At 38.5% G+C, this 22,102-nt stretch overlaps 1 protein-coding gene across 4 annotated transcripts in view; it reads left to right on the top strand.

Annotated features, from left to right (window-relative positions):
* Positions 1 to 22,102, top strand: part of LOC139448533 (kelch-like protein 9) — a 75,492-nt gene that overhangs the window by 48,248 nt on the left and 5,142 nt on the right. For 2 of the 4 annotated variants that reach the window (XM_071230089.1, XM_071230090.1), the window contains exons 2-3: positions 19,387 to 19,543; positions 20,850 to 21,056. In XM_071230089.1, the coding sequence (XP_071086190.1) occupies positions 19,387 to 19,543; positions 20,850 to 21,056 (364 nt within the window). Of the gene's footprint in view, positions 1 to 9,997; positions 10,046 to 10,275; positions 10,759 to 19,386; positions 19,544 to 20,849; positions 21,057 to 22,102 lie in introns of those variants that run through there. The other 2 variants (XM_071230092.1, XM_071230091.1) reach the window with 2 other exon arrangements.

Raw genomic sequence — 22,102 nt, 5'->3', positions numbered from 1 at the left:
TAGTCACTCCTTCATCACAGTGATATTACAATAGTCACTCCTTCATCACAGTGATATTACAATAGTCACTCCTTCATCACAGTGATATTACAGTAGTGACTTAACCATCACAGTGATATTACAGTAGTGACTTAACCATCACAGTGATATTACAGTAGTGACTCCTTCATCACAGTGATATTACAATAGTCACTCCTTCATCACAGTGATATTACAATAGTCACTCCTTCATCACAGTGATATTACAATAGTCACTCCTTCATCACAGTGATATTACAATAGTCACTCCTTCATCACAGTGATATTACAATAGTCACTCCTTCATCACAGTGATATTACAATAGTCACTCCTTCATCACAGTGATATTACAATAGTCACTCCTTCATCACAGTGATATTACAATAGTCACTCCTTCATCACAGTGATATTACAGTAGTGACTTAACCATCACAGTGATATTACAGTAGTGACTTAACCATCACAGTGATATTACAATAGTCACTCCTTCATCACAGTGATATTACAATAGTCACTCCTTCATCACAGTGATATTACAATAGTCACTCCTTCATCACAGTGATATTACAATAGTCACTCCTTCATCACAGTGACATTACAATAGTCACTCCTTCATCACAGTGATATTACAATAGTCACTCCTTCATCACAGTGATATTACAGTAGTGACTTAACCATCACAGTGAAATTACAGTAGTGACTTAACCATCACAGTGATATTACAATAGTCACTCCTTCATCACAGTGATATTACAATAGTCACTCCTTCATCACAGTGATATTACAATAGTCACTCCTTCATCACAGTGATATTACAATAGTCACTCCTTCATCACAGTGATATTACAATTGTCACTCCTTCATCACAGTGATATTACAGTAGTGACTTAACCATCACAGTGATATTACAGTAGTGACTTAACCATCACAGTGATATTACAATAGTCACTCCTTCATCACAGTGATATTACAATAGTCACTCCTTCATCACAGTGATATTACAGTAGTGACTTAACCATCACAGTGATATTACAGTAGTGACTTAACCATCACAGTGATATTACAATAGTCACTCCTTCATCACAGTGATATTACAATAGTCACTCCTTCATCACAGTGATATTACAGTAGTGACTTAACCATCACAGTGATATTACAATGGGGATTTCGTCATCACAGTGATATTTCAATAGGGACTTCACCATCACAGCAATATTACAGTAGTGACTTAACCATCACATTGATATTACAATGGGGATTTCGTCATCACAGTGATATTTCAATAGGGACTTCGCCATCACAGCAATATTACAGTAGTGACTTAACCATCACATTGATATTACAATAGTCACTCCTTCATCACAAAGATATTACAGTAGTGACTTAACCATCACATTGATATTACAATGGGGATTCCGTCATCACAGTGATATTTCAATAGAGACTTCACCATCACAACAATATAACAGTAGTGACTTAACCATCACATTGATATTACAATGGGGATTACGTCATCACAGTGATATTTCAATAGAGACTTCACCATCACAACAATATTACCATAGGGACTTCACCATCACAGTGATATAACAATACTGACTTCGTCATCACAGTGATATAACAATAGTCACTTCGTCATCACAGTGATATAACAATACTGACTTCGTCATCACAGTGATATAACAATACTGACTTCGTCATCACAGTGATATAACAATAGTCACTTCGTCATCACAGTGATATAACAATAGTCACTTCGTCATCACAGTGATATTACAATAGTCACTTCGTCATCACAGTGATATTACAATTGAGACTTAACCATCACAGTAATATTACAAAAGGGATTTCGTCATCACAGTGATATTACAATAGTCACCCCTTCATCACGGTGATATTACAGTAGTGACTTAACCATCACAGTGATATTACCATAGGGACTTCACCATCACAGCAATATAACCATCACAGTGATATAACAATACTGACTTCGTCATCACAGTGATATAACAATAGTGACTTCGTCATCACAGTGATATAACAATAGTGACTTCGTCATCACAGTGATATTACAATAGTCACTTCGTCATCACAGTGATATAACAATAGAGACTTCGTCATCACAGTGATATAACAATACTGACTTCGTCATCACAGTGATATAACAATACTGACTTCGTCATCACAGTGATATAACAATAGTCACTTCGTCATCACAGTGATATAACAATAGTCACTTCGTCATCACAGTGATATTACAATAGTCACTTCGTCATCACAGTGATATAACAATACTGACTTCGTCATCACAGTGATATAACAATAGTCACTTCGTCATCACAGTGATATAACAATACTGACTTCGTCATCACAGTGATATAACAATACTGACTTCGTCATCACAGTGATATTACAATAGTCACTTCGTCATCACAGTGATATAACAATACTGACTTCGTCATCACAGTGATATAACAATAGAGACTTAACCATCACAGTGATTTTACAATAGAGACTTCACCATCACAACAATATTACCATAGGTACTTAACCATCACAGTGATATTACAACAGGGACTTCGTCATCACAGTGACATTACAATAGAGACTTAACCATCACAGTGATATTACAATACAGACGTCACCATCACATTACAACAGTAAAACTGCCCTCGAAGATAATCATTCCCCTACTCTGACTTCGTGATTAACCGGTGGGGTGCGGGTGTCATTAAAATACGACCGGAAATCTGACCTATTTCAATAACAACATATTTAAAATGGCATTGCGCTCCACGGCTCCAAGTTGCTGTTTGTATCAGTATCACCTGTGCCATCAGTCTGTCCATTGTGCTGCACCTCATGCTACGTTGTTCAGCCTTTGTTCGCAACATTTATGCACTTCTGTGGGAGCTGATGCAATGGGAATGTCCGTTGACCAGGGTATTGATATAAAGCGCATTGTATCTCTTTGTTCCGTGGAGTGTTGTGCTTTTGAAGTGGCCTGGACATACAGCGAAACGCCATTAATTCTGTGTCCAACATTGCCTCTGTGTGTGTGTGTGTGTGTGTGTCTGTCTATCTCACTTTCTCCCTATCTCTCTGTCCGTATCTCCTTCATCTCTCTCTCTCTCTCCCTCTCTCTCACCCTCGGCCTCTCTCCTATCTCTGGCTCACTCTTTCCCTATCTCATGTATCTGTCCCTATCGCTCTCAACCCTCTCTCTCATCTGTCTCCCCCTTTCCGTCCGTCTCAGCTTTCTCTCCCTGTCTCTCTCTATCCCTGCCTCTCTCTCCCTGCCTCTCTCTCTCTCTCTCTCTCTCCCCCTTTCCGTCCGTCTCAGCTTTTTTTCTCCCTGTCTCTCTCTCTCCCTGCCTCTCTCTCCCTGCCTCCCTCTCTCTCTCTCTCTCTCTCTCTCTCATCTGTCAGTCTCATTCTCTCTCATCAAAGTGATATTAGGGGGCACGGGTGGCCCAGTCGTCTAAGGCGCCGCGATTCGCTGTGCAGAGTTGCGTCCCTTTGGGCACGCCAGAAATCTATGATTGTGGGTTCGATTCCAGGTTCGCCCCGATTATGTTTCTAGGTTTGTCGTGGGTTTCACCGAAGTGGTAAACGTCTGAGACATGCATCACTTCGGGCTTCCTCCCACATTAAGCTGACACGCCGCGATATAACTGGACTATTGTCAAAAGGGGCGTTAAACCCAACTCACTCACTTAATGTTACATAAAATGGGCATATAAAGGAAGTGATATTCCTCTTCAATGTCATTCAGGGTGGAAAATTGACAAATGCGTTCTTCTCTTTTAATACCCATGTGACGCCCAGTTTCAATAAAAAGGTCATGTGAACAACATCGAAATCTTGCTGAAGAAACCAGGAATATTTTTTACATTTAAAGAAGATAAACACTGATCAGGATATAAACAATTTTTACCATTTTGTAATAAATGCATTTGTTTGATTCAGATACAGACTGAGACCAATTTTGTAAATACATGTCTTTTAGTCTTTGTGTCAGTGATCTAATGAAATACGAATGACATTGAATATTTCGTTCACACTATACATTGCCATAACCAACGAAAAACAGCAAGTCTTTAACGTCTGTTGCCCAATTTCGTTTTCCATTTTTATCAAAGAGTACCATCATATTATAATATATCTTTCGGGAATCTATGAGATTGTATATTCAATAATCTTAAACAATATTTAATAACCATTATATATGAATATATATAAATTGGAAATCTGTCACAATCACCACATACCACAACCATATATATCAACCAACCTAAACACCAAGGAATTCCTCGCATGCATATGAGTGTACTTTTCAAGCTTTGTGTGTGTGTGTGTGTGTGTGTGTGTGTGTGTAGTGTAGTGTGTGTGTGTGTGTGTGTCACTGTTGTATACTGTGTGTGTCAGAGTTATATAGTGTGTGTCAGAGTTGTGTAGTGTGTGTGTCAGAGTTGTATAATGTGTGTGTCAGAGTTGTGTAGTGTGAGTGTCAAGGTTGCATAGTATGTTTCAGAGTAGTATAGTGTGTGTCAGGGTTGTAAAGTGTGTGTCAGAGTTGTGTAGTGTGTGTGTCAGGGTTGTAAAGTGAGTGTCAGAGTTGTGTAGTGTGAGTGTCAAGGTTGCATAGTGTGCGTGTCAAAGTTGTATAGTGTGTGTGTCAGAGTTGTGTAGTGTGTCAGAGTTGTATAATGTGTGTGTCAGAGTTATATAGTGTGTGTCAGAGTTGTGTAGTGTGTGTGTGTCAGAGTTGTGTAGTGTGTGTGTCAGAGTTGTGTAGTGTGTGTGTCAGGGTTGTATAATGTGTGTGTCAGGGTTGTATAGTGTGTGTCAGAGTTGTGTAGTGTGTGTGTCAGAGTTGTGTAGTGTGTGTCAGAGTTGTGTAGTGTGTGTGTCAGGGTTGTATAATGTGTGTGTCAGGGTTGTATAGTGTGTGTCAGAGTTGTGTAGTGTGTGTGTCAGAGTTGTGTAGTGTGTGTGTCAGAGTTGTGTACTGTGTGTGTCAGGGTTGTGTAGTGTGTGTGTCAGAGTTGTGTAGTGTGTGTGTCAGAGTTGTGTAGTGTGTGTGTCAGGGTTGTGTAGTGTGTGTGTCAGAGTTGTGTAGTGTGTCAGAGTTGTATAATGTGTGTGTCAGAGTTATATAGTGTGTGTCAGGGTTATATAGTGTGTATCAGGGCTGTATGTGTGTGTGTCAGGGGTATATAGTGTGTGTCAGGGCTGTATTTGTGTGTGTCAGGGGTATATAGTGTGTGTCAGGGCTGTATTTGTGTGTATCAGGGTTATATAGTGTGTGTCAGGGCTGTATGTGTGTGTATAAGGGTTATATAGTGTGTGTCAGGGCTGTATGTGTGTGTATCAGGGTTATATAGTGTGTGTCAGGGCTGTGTGTGTCAGAGTTATATAGAGTGTGTGTACGAGTAGTTTATACATGTGCATGTATTAATTCAAAATGCGAAAACTCTTATACACTAATTTCTGAGAAAGCAAGTTACGGAGAGCTAAGCCCGCTGTGGGCTATGTGGCACACCAGTGGGAAATGTTCTTTGAGTTAAAGTATCGTTCTCACAACCCAAATTCACATTGAACTGAAACTACGCATGGAGTAATAACCAAGATCAGTTTCAAGTTGCTTTCAGTGTGTTTGTCATCACTTAACGTGGGCCTCTGTTGATGATGTTGCAAAAATATATCGATATACATCTCTGGAACTGCCGTGCCATGTTGGATGATGATTTACATAGTTGTTTGCTACCATAGCAACGAGTGTAAAGAATACAACATTGATGCGAAAATGCCATCTCAAATACTGCATACCATACAACCAGCTATTAGGAACACTAAACCTCCTGTGACAGATATTAATCTTGCTTGGTAACTATTTCACTCCACATTAACTTTCAGTTCATTATATCAGGTAAGCAAGAGTGCCATTTTACCTCCTCAGATATCAGTCTTCTTGTCTATGTGTTGTCTGAGTTGAGACGAGAGTTAGCTTTATATCTGTGATACTGTTTAGTCCGAAAACGGTCTCGCCTCTTAATTCCCGTGCCACTGCAAACATCGCGTGTTGCCACGTACGTGATTCCCCGGGTAGAATTGGACGTGCAAATCGCTTACGAAATAGTAAATTAGTCTAGCGATTTGGTTGTCATCTAAAGAGAGTTTGGTTTAAATGATTTAAACAACACAAAATACGGATGAACATACTCCCAATTGTGTGTCATATAGCTCACTTGACGCAGAGCTTGAACATAACAGTTTAGAAGCAGGTTTGTTTCTGTTTTCAAAAAGGCATTCCCAAATATTATATTCTGAAGATGCGTGTCAAACAGAGCAAAATACGCATGCGTGCATTTCTAAGCATTGAAATTCGATTACATCATCTCATCGGCGAACGCTTTGTAAACACGCGCGCTGCTGTTCTATTTATAGAACGGGGAATTCCCACTTGTTCAAACCGCCATCTGTTGAATGCTAATTAAAGCCTGGTGATAGGGTTCCACATCTATGCATTTCGTGCAATCAGACTGTCTGCTTGACAGACAGCTCAATTAAGACCAGACATGTCGTAAATCCGTAATATTATTACCCTTGTAATTAGAAAACAATGAAACATTGCTCCCACGCTCAATTATGGTGTAGCTGGTGATGATTTTATTGCTCCTTAAAAGCCTCACGGTTGAGGACAAGGCTAGAGTTTTTTAAATTAATATGAACGTATCATGTTGGTCACGTGGTGTGGAATTCATCACACCAACAGTTAAACAATAGACCAGTTCTAATGATTCCGTGCGGACATCACATGTTCGCTATGTACACTCGGGTATTTCTGCCGTTGAGGTAAGATTTCTAGATATGATATACAGTTTACCTTCAACGTATGCGTGTGTCTTGTTTGTTATGAGGAACTGACTGTGGAAACCCCTTTAGTTTCATGTATCAAACAGTTATATGCAGCAACTTGTATTGCCATTATGTTTACCATGTAGTCCATGGTGTACTATACGCAGCATCGATTTTATTAAATCGTACCTAAAACACGATAATGTTGCTTAGGATATTGCAAAAATCTTTTTTGTCGGTAATGGATGAACCGGTATGACGTTGGGAATTTTATTTGGAATTTGGACATTGTATTTTATTATTGATCGGGGAAAGTTACATGAAATAATGACTTAATTAAATCCTGTCTTTCACTGTTACAATATGTTCGCCACTCTCGCTGGCTGTAGTTGTTTATATAATGTTGGACCGGCCATTTGATATTCTTGGTTGGCGGGGCTAGTCCTTTTTGTTGAAAATAAAATTTCTTCCAGAACATATTCTGTAAACACTTTTTTGTACTAATTCTATACTTTATGGCAATTCCTTAGAAACCGCAAATGTTAACCAAACAATTTGGGAATCTGTCGAGACAAAAAGATATAAACTTGATCATTAAACAGTTTATACAGCTTATTACTCGGAGCCGTCCCACCTCCATCATATATATCCACTGGTATTATCTTCAAGTTGTTGCTACCTTGACTGTATTTTCACTTTTGATTGTACAGTAAACTACGTTTATAACGAACACGCTTATAACGAACTGACGGATGTACCGAACTTTTTGCTGTTGTCCAGACCATTTGCTGTAAATATGCTGTAAATGCTTATAACGAACTACGGTTATAACGAACTAAAATCAGTGGTCCCTTTGAGTTCGTAATAACCGTAGTTTACTGTGTGTATTACGGAAATAAATATGTTTAAACAAAAAATAAGCTGACTGTAACAAATCTCCCATTGGTTTAAAACATTACAGTTAATTTGAAATAGGTTATATGTGTGGTTATCTACGTACAGGATACACCTAGGGTTCCAAACGAAGTACCCTTAGCAGGCATTTGGATTTCAAGATATTTTGTTCAAAATTTATTTTTAATATTTCGTAATTTGAGAGGTAGTTGTAACATTGTAATATTGCATTCACTGTTATAAGAGGAAACTAGGTATTAAAGGTACCCCACCATCTCGTTTTGTCCGAGACTCGTCAAATAGCTGGAAAATGTGTGAATGCGGTGTAAAACAACAAACAATCAAACCTAGTATAGCCGCCCGGTCTAACAAGTTTAGGATTAACGTAGTCCTATCACTGTAATCATATAGATAATCCAAACATTAATCCATTGGTTTCCTGCAGATATGGTCTGTCCTTATGGTAAAAATATCTATTAGCCGGCAGGAACTTTTATGGCTAAATAATGTTCATACGGGTACAAGCAAACTCCGTATGTATAGGATTTATACAGATTGTTTTTGCTGTGAAAACTTTGTCAAGACCTATACGCCCCGGAGTTACAGTTCTGCTTTTACAAATTTTAGATGTGGTATTGCACCTTTAAGAATCGAAGCAGGCAGATATATCAATTCAAAAGTTGAAGACAGAGTGTGCTTTAACTGTAATGATCATCTTGAAGATAAGAAACATGTTTTATTCCAATGTCCATTATACGATGATCTAAGATCTACATTTATTACGAGTATAACGGCTGAATTGCCCAACTTTTTAAACCTGCCAAACAATGAGAAATTGTGTGTCCTTTTTAAACATGAGGTATATGTCACTGCCTAAACCTGCTTCTTAATATTACAACGCAGAAAGCTATTGTTATATGCATGGGAAAACATTTTTATCTGTTTATATCAACTAATTTTTTTATCGTCTCTAATAACTTTATATATATGAGTGGCTCTGTATTGTTATTTTTTGTATACACTCCTATCTGATGCATGTATTTTTATGATCCCGCCTCGGTAAGACGAAAATATGATATCTGTCTGTCTGTACTAAACGAGCTCCTCACAGTTTCGGCTACAGAGTTCAACACTCAATTATTCAAATAATGTATTGAGGAGCGGGCAGTGCATACATTACTTGAAATTATTTAGGAAGGACAGTGTTCAGTACAATTTGCAGATGTATTGAAATTGAATAATAAACAGGAACAGAAGAGTTAACTTCTTCGAGCAATGTGAGCATAACGAGTTATGATAATACTTATAAAAACGCCATTAGATCACAGATCGATATGCGGGATAATGTATAATGTATAGAGAAATGTTTGAAATTCACAATGCCAGAGCATGTCTCCCGTGTCATATCAATATTAGGCGCTTACTTAGATCACGGAAGTACACAATAGACCTGTATTTTGTTGATCTGTCGCTTATTTAACAGTTTTAATTAACAGGGCAAATTATCACTGACCTAATTTTGATATGTGTTTGTGTGTTAGTTACTGACGTAAAAGCGAGAATCACGTGCATAGCGTAAACAATGACACCGCGCATGCACACATTGTATCTATGTCAAAAGTAACATGTGTTTACATGTTACTATTTACAACTATTCGGTCACGTCTTTTTATCGTTTATCTCTACGCTTCTTAATAAACTACAGCCCCGATCGAGGACATTTTGACCGACTTTTACGCACGGGCATTACAAATCCACATGACTGTTCGTTAACGCCCCAAGTGTGTTTACACATTCAACCTAGCATGAACTGAAAACAGGATTTTCTCGCATCGTGAAATGGCCGTGAGCTAAATATCAACATGCTGGCAACATAATGGAAGGCACCTGTTCAAAACGCGTGCGCCACTTCCTACGCTCCGCCCCTTGTGGCAAGACCTTTACGCTCTCTTGTTGCGGGAGGTAAATTTGTACTGCTGTATGGGTAGAGTGCATTTCGCGACGAAACAAATAACTGGACTGCGTGAACGTTCAAGTTTAGAATTCCATAACATTAATGGAACTGCATGAAACATTCCAAAACAAACGTAGAATAACTGAAGACACTACGGTTTGTAATTTATGAATGACTGCCGCCCCTTTTGCGTGATAGGAATGTTTAATTGCATTCCGATTATCCCTCTCCATTCACAAATTTCGACATACCCAAGTAATCTATTTTAAACATGGCGGACATTCACTCGCCTGCTCTATTTTTTCAAGACCAACCAGGTAGGCTAACTTTAAGTTGCGCCGTCAAAATACAATGATATTCGCTGTACGGTACTTTGAGCTGACCAAATGTCTCTACATTATTGTGTATATCGTCGTCAGTAATTAGATCATGTTGCAAAAGTTGCGAAACAGCTCATCCGACAGCGTGACCTACTTTCAGATTGCACTGGCCGAGTTCTCATTTAGGCTGTCTTGTCGGCGCACGTTCCTCACCGTTACTACCATGACTACTGACAGGTCATAATTTAATGAAAACTGGATACTGTTGACTGACCAGGTCACTTGCGATTGCTACGTCAAATGTATTCTGCTTGAAAACCGTCCGTCTGCCCATTTCGTCGCTGGCCAACAGCTGAGTGAGATGACCTATTTTTCAACCGGTGTCAATGACCTCCTATGCTGAAATGAGCACGCAATTCCAGTGTTTGTCTCGATGTACTAATTCTCAACAAGGACCATTTGACGTCTTGTTTTCATAGTTCGATATTGTCTTTATTTGGGAAGACATACAATTGTGACTTGCGTTCATGGAAATTAAATTGTGTGTCTGCCTGATTGAACCCGGTGCCAGACAGCACCCAGACACTGAGACGAAGAATCATAAAATATGTCTGTCTTTGTACAGTGTTGAATTGTAACAGTCTATTGTGTGATCTGTTTCCCTGGCATCAACATGCATCTCCTCGATGTTGCAAGAGACATCATACATGGTAATTTTCAGTACTAGCCTACCTAAATGTTTGACAAATAACCAGTTTATCGTCAAGCCAGCAGCAGTAATGTAAACACCCAGACATAGTGATTATTGGATGACTGTTTTAATGAATTTCATGGTTTCCATGTCTGTCATTCAAACAGATTATTGATTGTAACATTTTAATGCAATCTGCCACCAATTTGAATATATTTAAGCACTTATCTTTACAATATGCAAATTTCAACATGTTCACTGATTGTTTTTATTTGTATATGCGTCTGTGTACAGTTGCTGTTAATGCGTAGCGCTTTGTCTGAAATGATTGCTGAAATGATAAGGATCAATATGTGTTAATTTACATGATTATAAGGATATGTTTGCATATGATGATAAAAAAAACCTGTTGCAAATTATTGATTAGATACAGAGCTGTTACTATTCCTTCCGTTGGTAATTCTGATGATGTTATGGTTATCTGAATTTTCTTCTAATGTATTTTTGTAAAATCCTGTGTACAATTCAAATTATTCTTCAAAATTTGAATGCAATATCAACAAAAAATAATGGGTAAAATGTTACCATGGTTACAGGTGTGATGATTTACTAATTAACATGTTCAATGAAATGACACCAGCACTTTTTCGAGAGTGAAGACATGAAGAGTTCACATGTATTTAACCTTCTTTATTCTTTCAATGCAACATTTTGGTACAGATGCTAATACGTTCATGAAGCAAGCATTGTCTTCATCAATACTACGGCTTCTATAACGCCAGTTAAAGATACTGGAAATGAGCGGTTCCATCTCTATTCGCCAACAGTGCTGATTGCCTACTGTGCTGATTGCCTACAGTAAAGCTGTTTTTAGTGCACTATGCCTACGCTATGAAAAATGCACCCCATAGTTAATTATGGACTAGTCCAAAATGTTTTGTATGTTATTATTACTTTACCCTCTGTTGACAAACCTGTGAATTGCTTTGAAACATGTTGTTGTTTATAAATTTCCTCTTGACACCCAGTTGATGAAAGGTGAACTGGATGCATTTCATGAGTTGTTCATCCATTGTAGAATGAGGTTGTGTTCATGATCCAGTTATTGTTATCTAAACCCCAGGAGCAGCCAGTGAGCAAGCCAGTTATGGCAAACATTGAACAAGAATATTTTTAGTTAGTAAGTTGGTAAGAAATAAAAATATTTAGTAGATATTGTGTTTTAATAAGTTAAGAGTACCAATTTTTCGAATGAATGACAGTAAGATTAACTAACTTAACTAGATGAACTGCTCAACCCTGTGTCGGCGTGAGGGGCGGTTGGGTAGCCTTGTGGTTAAAGCGTTTGCTCGCCACACCGAAGACCCGGGTTCGATTCCCGACATGGGTACAATGTGTGAAGCCCATTTCTGGTGTCCCCCGCCGTGATATTGCTGGAATATTGCTAAAAGCGGGGTAAAACCACACTCTCTCACTTACTCACTCTCACAATTTGTAAGAAGAAATGACGTAAAGGAGACATGTTCAGGGTTTTACCTTGACTTACACAAGTGAGGGCCCAGGGGACCCCAATGATTAATAATAAGGGTCCTTGTAGGCAATATGAGGGTCCTGTGAAGTAATGAAATGCTGTAGTGTTCTGTACGTGTTCATAATTGCTTGAAAGCCTGGACTGAATCGGAGATCACTACCAGTGTCGGAAACTCAGTAAACTGAGAGCTTTAAGGGCCAGTGGTAAATCTGTTGGCCCAGTGGTAAAACTGTAGTCCCAGTGGTAAAACTGTAGTCCCAGTGGTAAAACTGTAGTCCCAGTGGTTGAACTGTAGGGGCAGTTGTAAAACTGTAGGCCCAGTGGTAAAACTGTAGTCCCAGTGGTAAAACTGTAGTCCCAGTGGTAAAACTGTAGGGGCAGTGGTAAAACTGTAGGCCCAGTGGTAAAACTGTAGGGGCAGTGGTAAAACTGTAGTCCCAGTGGTAAAACTGTTGTCCCAGTGGTAAAACTGTAGTCCCAGTGGTAAAACTGTAGGCCCAGTGGTTAAACTGTTGTCCCAGTAGTAAAACTGTAGTCAAACCGAGTTTCCAGAGACTCTGTGGTGATAGATAAAGGCTGCATTAATTAGAAAATTATCAGCTTGTAAAACATCTTTGCTATTACATGTCATACACCATTTAATAGGTCTGACCCTACTGTTTATAAATATGAAAGTTATGTTTGTCACATTATTTAAATGATACATTTATAACTTAATTAAGTTTGTTTTTAATGAAAAATCTAAGCTAACACATTCATTACGCATTAGGCATCAAGGAAGTGTAAATTATGGCGATTTTCGGCAGTTTTGAGATTTCATATTAGAGATGTCCACTCACTTAGTTGTTATTTATTTTCATTGTTAAAGTATTCAGAAAATGATGATAAAAAGAATGTAAAGTATGATTTATCATGACATATTTCAAGTTAATCTTGGCTTTCCGCTTAGTGATATGAGAAAATACTGAGAAATACTTCCGTTTTTGTGGATTTGTATAAATAACACATAGGAAGATTCGTTGAATGTTTGATATTGTTAGAAAGCTCTGAACATCAATAATATTTTAGTAACCTCACCAGGAGTATTTTCATAGTTATAACATGCAATTGTATTGAATAGAAATTGATTTCTAATGACTCTTTTACTGTAATCTAACATCAGGATAGTGATTGGTCAAAATCAAGCATGTGACCTAACACACCCAATCAATTGCACCAATGGTTACCATCCTCATGTATGATATATCTCAGATTTTGGTTAAATCTTGTTATTTTGAACGTTTTAAGCTGGAAATCGCTACCTTTGTTTAAAATATGGAACTTTGTGGACATTGTGCTACCCGTGTCCCTGTGACACAGTCATCTCATGCATGTAAATCGAGGCGACAATTGCCGAGATGTCTTTTGACTTACATTTTATGATCACATGAAAATATGGCAATGGTAACTTAGATGTAAGTTTGACAATTTTTAGAAATATGTTGAGTTTATATCTTACTTTCAGAGCTCCAGATAAGCTTTTGGTGTTGTGGGTATTTTACCCATGCTTTTTAAAATCATTGGGTATCAGTAATTCTATCTGAGTATTCAAATTTCTGTTACCCACTAGTTTTTACATATGTAGGTATTTAAGTTAAATATTTAAAAACACTATTTATCTAGTCCCTTCAAACTGGTGTCATGTGGGTTCGAGAGCTTCAAAGGACTCAAAAATACCACGATACTTCCACAAGAAAGTGTGATGGCAAATGATCATGATGTAACTGTCATCGTGGAGTTTGGCAAGGTTGACGGAATGCCCGTTTATAATTTCAAAATAAGTTGCTGATTTGCTAATCGAATACTCAGGGTTACTTCACAATATTTTGATGATACGCACAAGTTTTATATTTGTAGCGTATCTGTAATTTTCGTCGCGTATTTGATCATTTGTTGATACGCTTGGATTTTATTTTACTGCATATTTCTGCATTTCTGATGCGTATTTTCCGCAGATACGCAGCTTATCTGGAGCTCTGTACTTTAGTTAAAATTTTTACGATTTGCCTGAAACATCTTTATATTGCTCTTTGACATGATCATGTTTGCTATGGGCCTGTTGTCGATGCATGTGTCCCAGATTATGTTTTTTCTATAACATTGCGCGAAACAGTAAGTTTAAGTGTATTGATAAAATATGATAAACTGAAATGAAATACATATTTTCAGACTGTGAAAAGTGCTAGGTTGAATAAATCAATGATATGACAGGTAGGTTCATGAAAGCATGTATTATTTGGATGTGGCTAGTTGTAGCTGGTACAGTGGCTTGCAGTGTTAAAAGAGTTAACGAGTGGAGAACTGTGAAGCTGGACCCTGTTTCAAACAAGCAATCTGAGTGTTATGATTTATCTACCATGTTTACAGCTTGAAATAAACTGCAGGCCATAGGAGCCTGCTGAAAATTAAAACTATCACCCCTGTGGGCCGATTTTTCGAACACTTATCATAACAGATTGATGAAATTAGGGCTGTGACGAGGAGCTCGGGTACCCGGTTCGGGTGGGTACTGAGTAGGGCCCGGGTACCCACAGGACTACCCAGACCCGTAGTTAGTCATGTGATGTATAGTTTAACGACAAAAATTATCTGGAACTCTATGGTTACGCTACAAGTCACTAATGTTCGCATTTCTTACTGACTATGCACCAATTCCTTCTGACTTTTCATATGGTTCAATAAAGATACAACTTAAGTCAACTTCAGTGTTTGCATGACCAGATTGTATAATACATGTATCTAAATACGTTTTGCAAGTGCTGTGGTAAAAAAAATTAATCAGACATTTTGTATCTCTTGAGACCTACAGTACCCGGGTAGGGTCGGGTCATAGGAGGTAGGGTGCCTCGCAGTGTTAGAAATTGTCACTAGTCTTATAGTCCTTGCCAAACTGCCCAATGGTTAAGGTATCATAAGGACTAGTAGAAATTTGTCCTTGAAGGCTTTTGCTACTTGTTATCATGATAAGGACCAGTGGACTAAAAATGTTAGTTTCTACCCCTGTCCGGGTAGTGAATTTGGACTCGTCCCAGCCCTAGATGAAATAACAGACACAAATAACTGCTCTTGATACACTATAGGTACAATGGATATTATTACGAGTCCCTCGAGACACAGTATTTTTTCTTTTGTGCGACCTCTCCCTCCTTTTGTGTGTCTGTAAGCACATTTGTGTGTTGTTGTGTAAAACCCTGCGTATTCCCCCCCAAAGTGAAATGTCGGGCATGACAGGGGATTTTGATTTATGTACTGTAAGAAGTGTATGAGAATCTTTGTAGGCATTTAAAATTTGGACATACACATGACAAGGAATATTATGTGTGGCCAGTTCTTTTCTATATATACACAATCTTTCTGGGCGGCTTCTTGTCCTTCAATGTCTGGGAAGTTAATCATACAACAATTTGTAAGACTCGTTAGAATATGACCAAAGTATTCAACTGCAAATAGGAAATGAGATAAGGTAGATACGTGAGGACAAATATGAAACTGATCCATTCTTGGTACACTTTGTCTGGGAACTTTTATTTATGATCTTGTTAAATCTAACTGTGACTGTCTCTACTCAGTACATATGGACAATGTTACTTGTGCAGGACACCAATTAAAATGTCTAGCCTTAACCTTGAAATAAGGGCCCATTAATAATAACCTCATTTAGACTTTGATTGCAAGTTAGACATAGCCGCCTCAAAAATCATAATGTTATGTCAGCCGAGATGACAGCTTCAGTATTTGCCAAACAAAATATATCTATGACCAGTGTTAGAGGGGTGCTTAAGGTGAGGTCCTATAGTATTGGAATGTGTGGGTGTTTGTGGTTAAACTCTGCACTCGACCAGCGAAGATCCGGGGTAGAATAGGTCTTCAGCAACCCATGCTTGCCGTAAAAAGGCGACAATGCGTGTCGTAAGAAGCGACTAACGGGATTGAGTGGTCAGACTCGCTGACTTGGTTGATACATGTCATCGATCCGATCTGTGTGCATCGATGCTCATGATATCAGTCACTGGTTTGTCACTCTTTGATGTATGTTATAAATGGTTTAATTCACTCTTTGGTGTATTCTTTATAAATGGTTTAATTCACTCTTTGGTGTATGTTATAAATGGTTTAATTCACTCTTTGGTGTATACTTTATAAATGGTTTAATTCACTCTTTGGTGTATGTTATAAATGGTTTAATTCACTCTTTGGTGTATACTTTATAAATGGTTTAATTCACTCTTTGGTGTATGTTATAAATGGTTTAATTCACTCTTTGGTGTATGTTATAAATGGTTTAATTCACTCTTTGGTGTATGTTATAAATGGTTTAATTCACTCTTTGGTGTATGGTATATATGGATTTGGTTCACTCTTTGGTTTATATTATTAATGATTAAGGTTTACACTTCGGTATATGATATAAATGGTTTAGTCCACCCTTTGGTATGTGTTATGCATGGTTGAGGTTCACCCTTTGGTATGTGTTATGAATGGTTGAGGTTCACTCTTTGGTATGTGTTATGAATGGTTGTGGTTCACCCTTAGGTATGTGTTATGAATGGTAGAGGTTCACCCTTTGGTATGTGTTATGAATGGTTGAGGTTTAACCCTTTGGTATGTGTTATGAATGGTTGAGGTTCACCCTTAGGTATGTGGTATGAATGGTTGAGGTTTAACCCTTAGGTATGTGTTATGAATGGTTGAGGTTCACCCTTAGGTATGTGTTATGAATGGTTGAGGTTTAACCCTTAGGTATGTGTTATGAATGGTTGAGGTTTAACCCTTAGGTATGTGTTATGAATGGTTGAGGTTCACCCCTAGGTATGTGTTATGAATGGTTGAGGTTTCACCCTTAGGTATGAGTGAGTGAGTATGGTTTTACGCTGCTTTTAGCAATATTCCAGCAATATCACGGCGGGGGACACCAGAAATGGGCTTCACACATTGTACCCATGTCGGGAATCGAACCCGGGTCTTCGGCGTGACGAGCGAACGCTTTAACCACTAGGCTACCCGACCGCCCCCCATAGGTATGTGTTATGAATGGTTGAGGTTCACCCTTTGGTATGTGTTATGATTGGTTGAGGTTCACCCTTTGGTATGTGTTATGAATGGTTGTGGTTCACCCTTAGGTATGTGTTATGATTGGTTGAGGTTCACCCTTTGGTATGTGTTATGAATGGTTGTGGTTCACCCTTTGGTATGTGTTATGATTGGTTGAGGTTCACCCTTGGGTATGTGTTATAAATGGTTGTGGTTCACCCTTAGGTATGTGTTATGATTGGTTGAGGTTCACCCTTAGGTATGAGTTATAAATTATTGAAGTTCACCTTTAGGTATGAGTTATAAATGGTTGAAGTTCACCCTTAGGTATGTGTTGGATGGAGATCAAACAGGTTAACAAATTGTGAATTTGGGGAAAGTGAATTTTGATCAGAATTGTTGATATTCTTGGAATTTGCTAAAAGTGGTGTAAAACAATACTCACTCACTCGTGCTATGACATTGTGGTGAAAATAAAAATTAAAAAACGTTTGATACTGACGATATAAAACAGTCAGCCATTTTGGAATTTTAACATGTTTATGAAGTCTTGGGGTTACTTTTCATCGGTTTTTGACCTACTTTGAAGTTTTCATTACTCCTCATGCAATTTTCATTATTTCAGTTGTTTTCCTCATTCTCGAACATTTGGGTCGGCAGATTTATACACGGTGCCCAAACTAAGTATGAAAGTCAGTGGGTCCATCTCACAGTGCCCAAAGTAAACATGAAAGTCAATGGGTCCATCTCACAGTGTCCAAATTAAGCATGAAAGTCAATGGGTCCATTTCACAGTACCCAAATTAAGCATGAAAGTAAATAGGTCCATGTCACAGTGTCCAAGCTAAGTATGAAAGTCAATGGTTCATCTCACAGTGCCCAAACTTTGTGTAGGAAGTGATGTCACTAGCTCTCTAATCACTATCTTGCCACAGAGTTTCTTCCACTCATCACCTTGACATCAACATCCAATCTAACTAACTCTACTGAACACGAGATCAGCGTTGATCGACATTCAAACTTGTGACCTGGCCATCTTTGACTTCAGCCACTAGTCCGAATCCCGAGTAAAGTAAAATTCTGTTTGGCGTTTTAAGCTCAGCTAAAAAAACTCCATATGATAACACTGAGATGTACAAATAGAGCCGTGTTTGGGTAGCAGATTAAAACAAGCTATGAATACACTATGGAAATAAAAATTAATGCGTATATTACAACTGTTAGTTAAAATGATTGTGTATCAGCTGATTGCCAAATTCACTTACCGACAGTTACATTCGGAAAAGCTTCTGCGACAAACATACTGATAGATGCCACATTGAAAAGAACATGGTGCCTAGTCAGTGTACATGTATCTTTATTAGTCCCTGATTGGTAATTAAAACAATAGCACCTTTCTCACAATGCTAGGTTTTGTAAACAAAAAACGACCTACCGGAGAAGGAGCTGCAAGCAGACACAGACGGGTATACCACTATTAACATAGTTTTAAATGATTTAGAGGGATTGTTTCAAAACAGGTTAAATACCCAAATTTTAAGAAACAGGTGGGTAAAAAAATTGAATACCTTCTAAAACTTGTGGAAACCAATCAAAACCAAACCTCTGGGTAAAATACCCCAATAACCAAAAGTTTATCTATAGCTCTGTTATAAACATGCCAAATGCCTTCACTGTCAAGGAGCGAGCATCTGGGGCCCCAAGATGGCTGCGTATTTATTGACTGAGTATAATTTACATGGCACCAGCGTCTTGATTTGTTCTATTTATGAACTTCAATTCATACATTCATGATTCAGATTGCTTCAGTTCAAAATTTAGAATTATGCAATATTTCATGATATGTATCGCAAAACAGCCTTGTGCATCGCAAAATACACTTTAAATCTCCAGCACCCATCAGGGGCACTCCTACAGTCGCAATAGGGAAATAATAATCACCCCTAGTGGTGAGGCATGGTGGGTATACATCACGATGAAATGGAGATTTTATATACTGGATAATTGAGACTGTTTCCATGGTTACCTGATGGCAATTTCTTTCAGAAACTCTGGTGATGAGGTGAAGTGTGACATAATGAGTGAGGGCCAGAAGATCCAGGCAGAAGGGTATGGGGACATGGTGATACAGAAACTTCACACACTTCGACAAAACAAGGAACTCTGTGACTTCAGGGTCTCCGCCGATGGCCGCGTCTTTGAGGTGAGTTGAAGTGGAGCAGTTTTACAAGTAGATGCATGAAAAGGCCTTGTAAATGTATAATTGATACTTGAAAAAGGCCTTGTAAATGTATAATTGATGTTTGTAAAGGCCTTATAAATGTATAATTGATGCTTGAAAAGGCCTTGTAAATGTATAATTGATACTTTATAAGGCCTTGTAAATGTATAATTGATACTTGAAAAAGGCCTTGTAAATGTATAATTGATGTTTGAAAAGGCCTTATAAATGTATAATTGATGCTTAAAAAGGCCTTGTAAATGTATAATTGATGTTTGAAAAGGCCTTGTAAATGTATAGCTGATACTTGATTGGGCCTTGTAAATGTATAATTGATGCTTCATAAGGCCTTGTATATGTATAATTGATGCTTCATAAGGCCTTGTAAATGTATAATGTGCCTTCATGGCCGTTGTACAAGACATCCTTAGCGCTACGACTGTTGTAAGTCTATGTTAAGGTATTGGAGCTACATCCATCTTAGCACTAAGATCGCTTTGTACAACAGCACCCTGGTTGGTAGGTATAAGAAAAAAGTATCATCGATACACTGGTGTACTGCAAAAATGATACATATTGCAATATTGTTTCTGATTATGGGTGTATTGGGTTAAAAATCATTTAACTTGAAATCTACACAGAAATTCCTTCACAAATGATGTTTCCCTTCACAATTAATTGACAAAACGGAAACAGGGAAGTGATATTTTTCTCACTCTGTTGTCTTCCCTGTATCCTACAAAAAAATGGCCATGCTGAGTTATATTTACTTCAGTATGTTGAAACTAGGATCTGCAAGTAAAATGATGATGATGATGATGATGATGATGATGATGATAGTAAACTACGGTTATAATGAAAGAAAGGGACCACTTATTTTAGTTCATAATAACCGAAGTAAGATGTAAGCATATATACAACAAATATACAGCATATATACAGCATATATACAGCATATATACAACAAATGACCGGGACTGAAAAATAAGTTTGTTATATTGGTCAGTTGGTTATAAACGTAGTTTACTGTATGTACATTGATGATGTGCCAAATTTCTATCACCAAGTGGATGTTTATAGTGCTACACAATCAGTGACTATAACTGTCAAACACTTCACTGTCACTGCCAAACACTGCCAAACACTGCCAAACTCCCATTATCTCGCAGTATGTGTCGCAATACAGATGCTTGTGTAACAATATATTGCAATACGTTTTTTTGGCCTATTCAAAGCCCTTATAATCATGTTGAATTTGATTTTTGAAAAGAACCATCCTATGTTACAGGTGCACAAGGCCCTGCTTGCCGCCACTAGTGACTATTTCCGGGTCATGTTTGGAGGGGTCATGGCAGAGAGCAAGCAGGATACCGTCGACCTCAAGGGAGTCACTGCCGATGGCCTGCAACAGGTCATCGACTTCATCTATTCGGGAGAAATGGCACTGCACTACGAAAACCTCACAGAGATTATCAACACAGCAAGCCATCTGCAGGTACTTTACTCAGGGTTACACCCGGTGAAGATCCGGGGGAGAATAGGTCTTCAGCAACCCATGCTTGCTGTAAAAGGTGACTATGCATGTCGTAAGAGGCGACTAACGGGATCGGGTGGTCAGACTCGCTGACTTGGTTGATGCATGTCATCGTATCCCTTTTGCGTGGATCGATGCTCATGATGTCAATCACTTGATTGTCTGGTCCTGACTCTATTATTTACAGACCACCGTCATATAGCTGAAATATGGCTGAGTGTGGCATTAAACAACAAATAAACTCATTTAGGGTTAAACTTGGTTCAGGCTAGGTTCAGACTGTCTAATGTGGAATCTAGGGGTAAACTCCATCGATGCTCATGATGTCCATCACCAGATTGTCTGGTCCAGACTTGTTTATCTACAGACCGCACTCATTTAGCTGAAATACTGCTGAGTGCTCCGTTTAAACAAAAAACAAACAAACATAGGTGGAATATTGCTAAATGCAGCACTGAACAACAAACAAAGATATAGCTGAAATATTGCTGAGTGATGTGTTAGACAGCAATCAAAATAAAAAACAACATAGCTGGTATATTGATGAATGACAACAAAAAAACATAGGTGGAATAGTGCTGTAATGCAGCATTAAACAACAAACCAGCTGTACTCATGTACTCATTGAACGGTGGGACGTTACTCATGTACAGATTGCCACTCCCTCTCTCACTCACTCACTCTGTCACCCAACCACTCCCTCTCTCACTCACTCTTTCTCTCACCCAACCACTCCCTCTCTCACTCACTCACTCGCCCCAATCTGGCACCTGGGTTTGAATAGGCCCCCAGCACTCCCCCATCGCTGTGCAGAGTTGCATCCCTTGGCCACACCAGTAACCTGTGATTGTGGGTTCAAATCCCAGTTCGCCCCGTTTATGTTTCTCAGTTTGTTAACACCCTTCCCATGATATAACTGGAATAATGTTCAAAGCAGCGTTAAACCCAACTCACTCACTCACTCACTCACTCACTCAACCTCTCACTCTCTCACCCAACCACTCACT

Source organism: Haliotis cracherodii, unplaced genomic scaffold, assembly GCF_022045235.1.
Source record: "Haliotis cracherodii isolate W230 unplaced genomic scaffold, xgHalCrac1.p SCAF_7, whole genome shotgun sequence".
NCBI classification, from domain to species: Eukaryota; Metazoa; Mollusca; class Gastropoda; order Lepetellida; family Haliotidae; genus Haliotis; species Haliotis cracherodii.
This window is presented reverse-complemented; position numbering and strand designations above follow the sequence as displayed.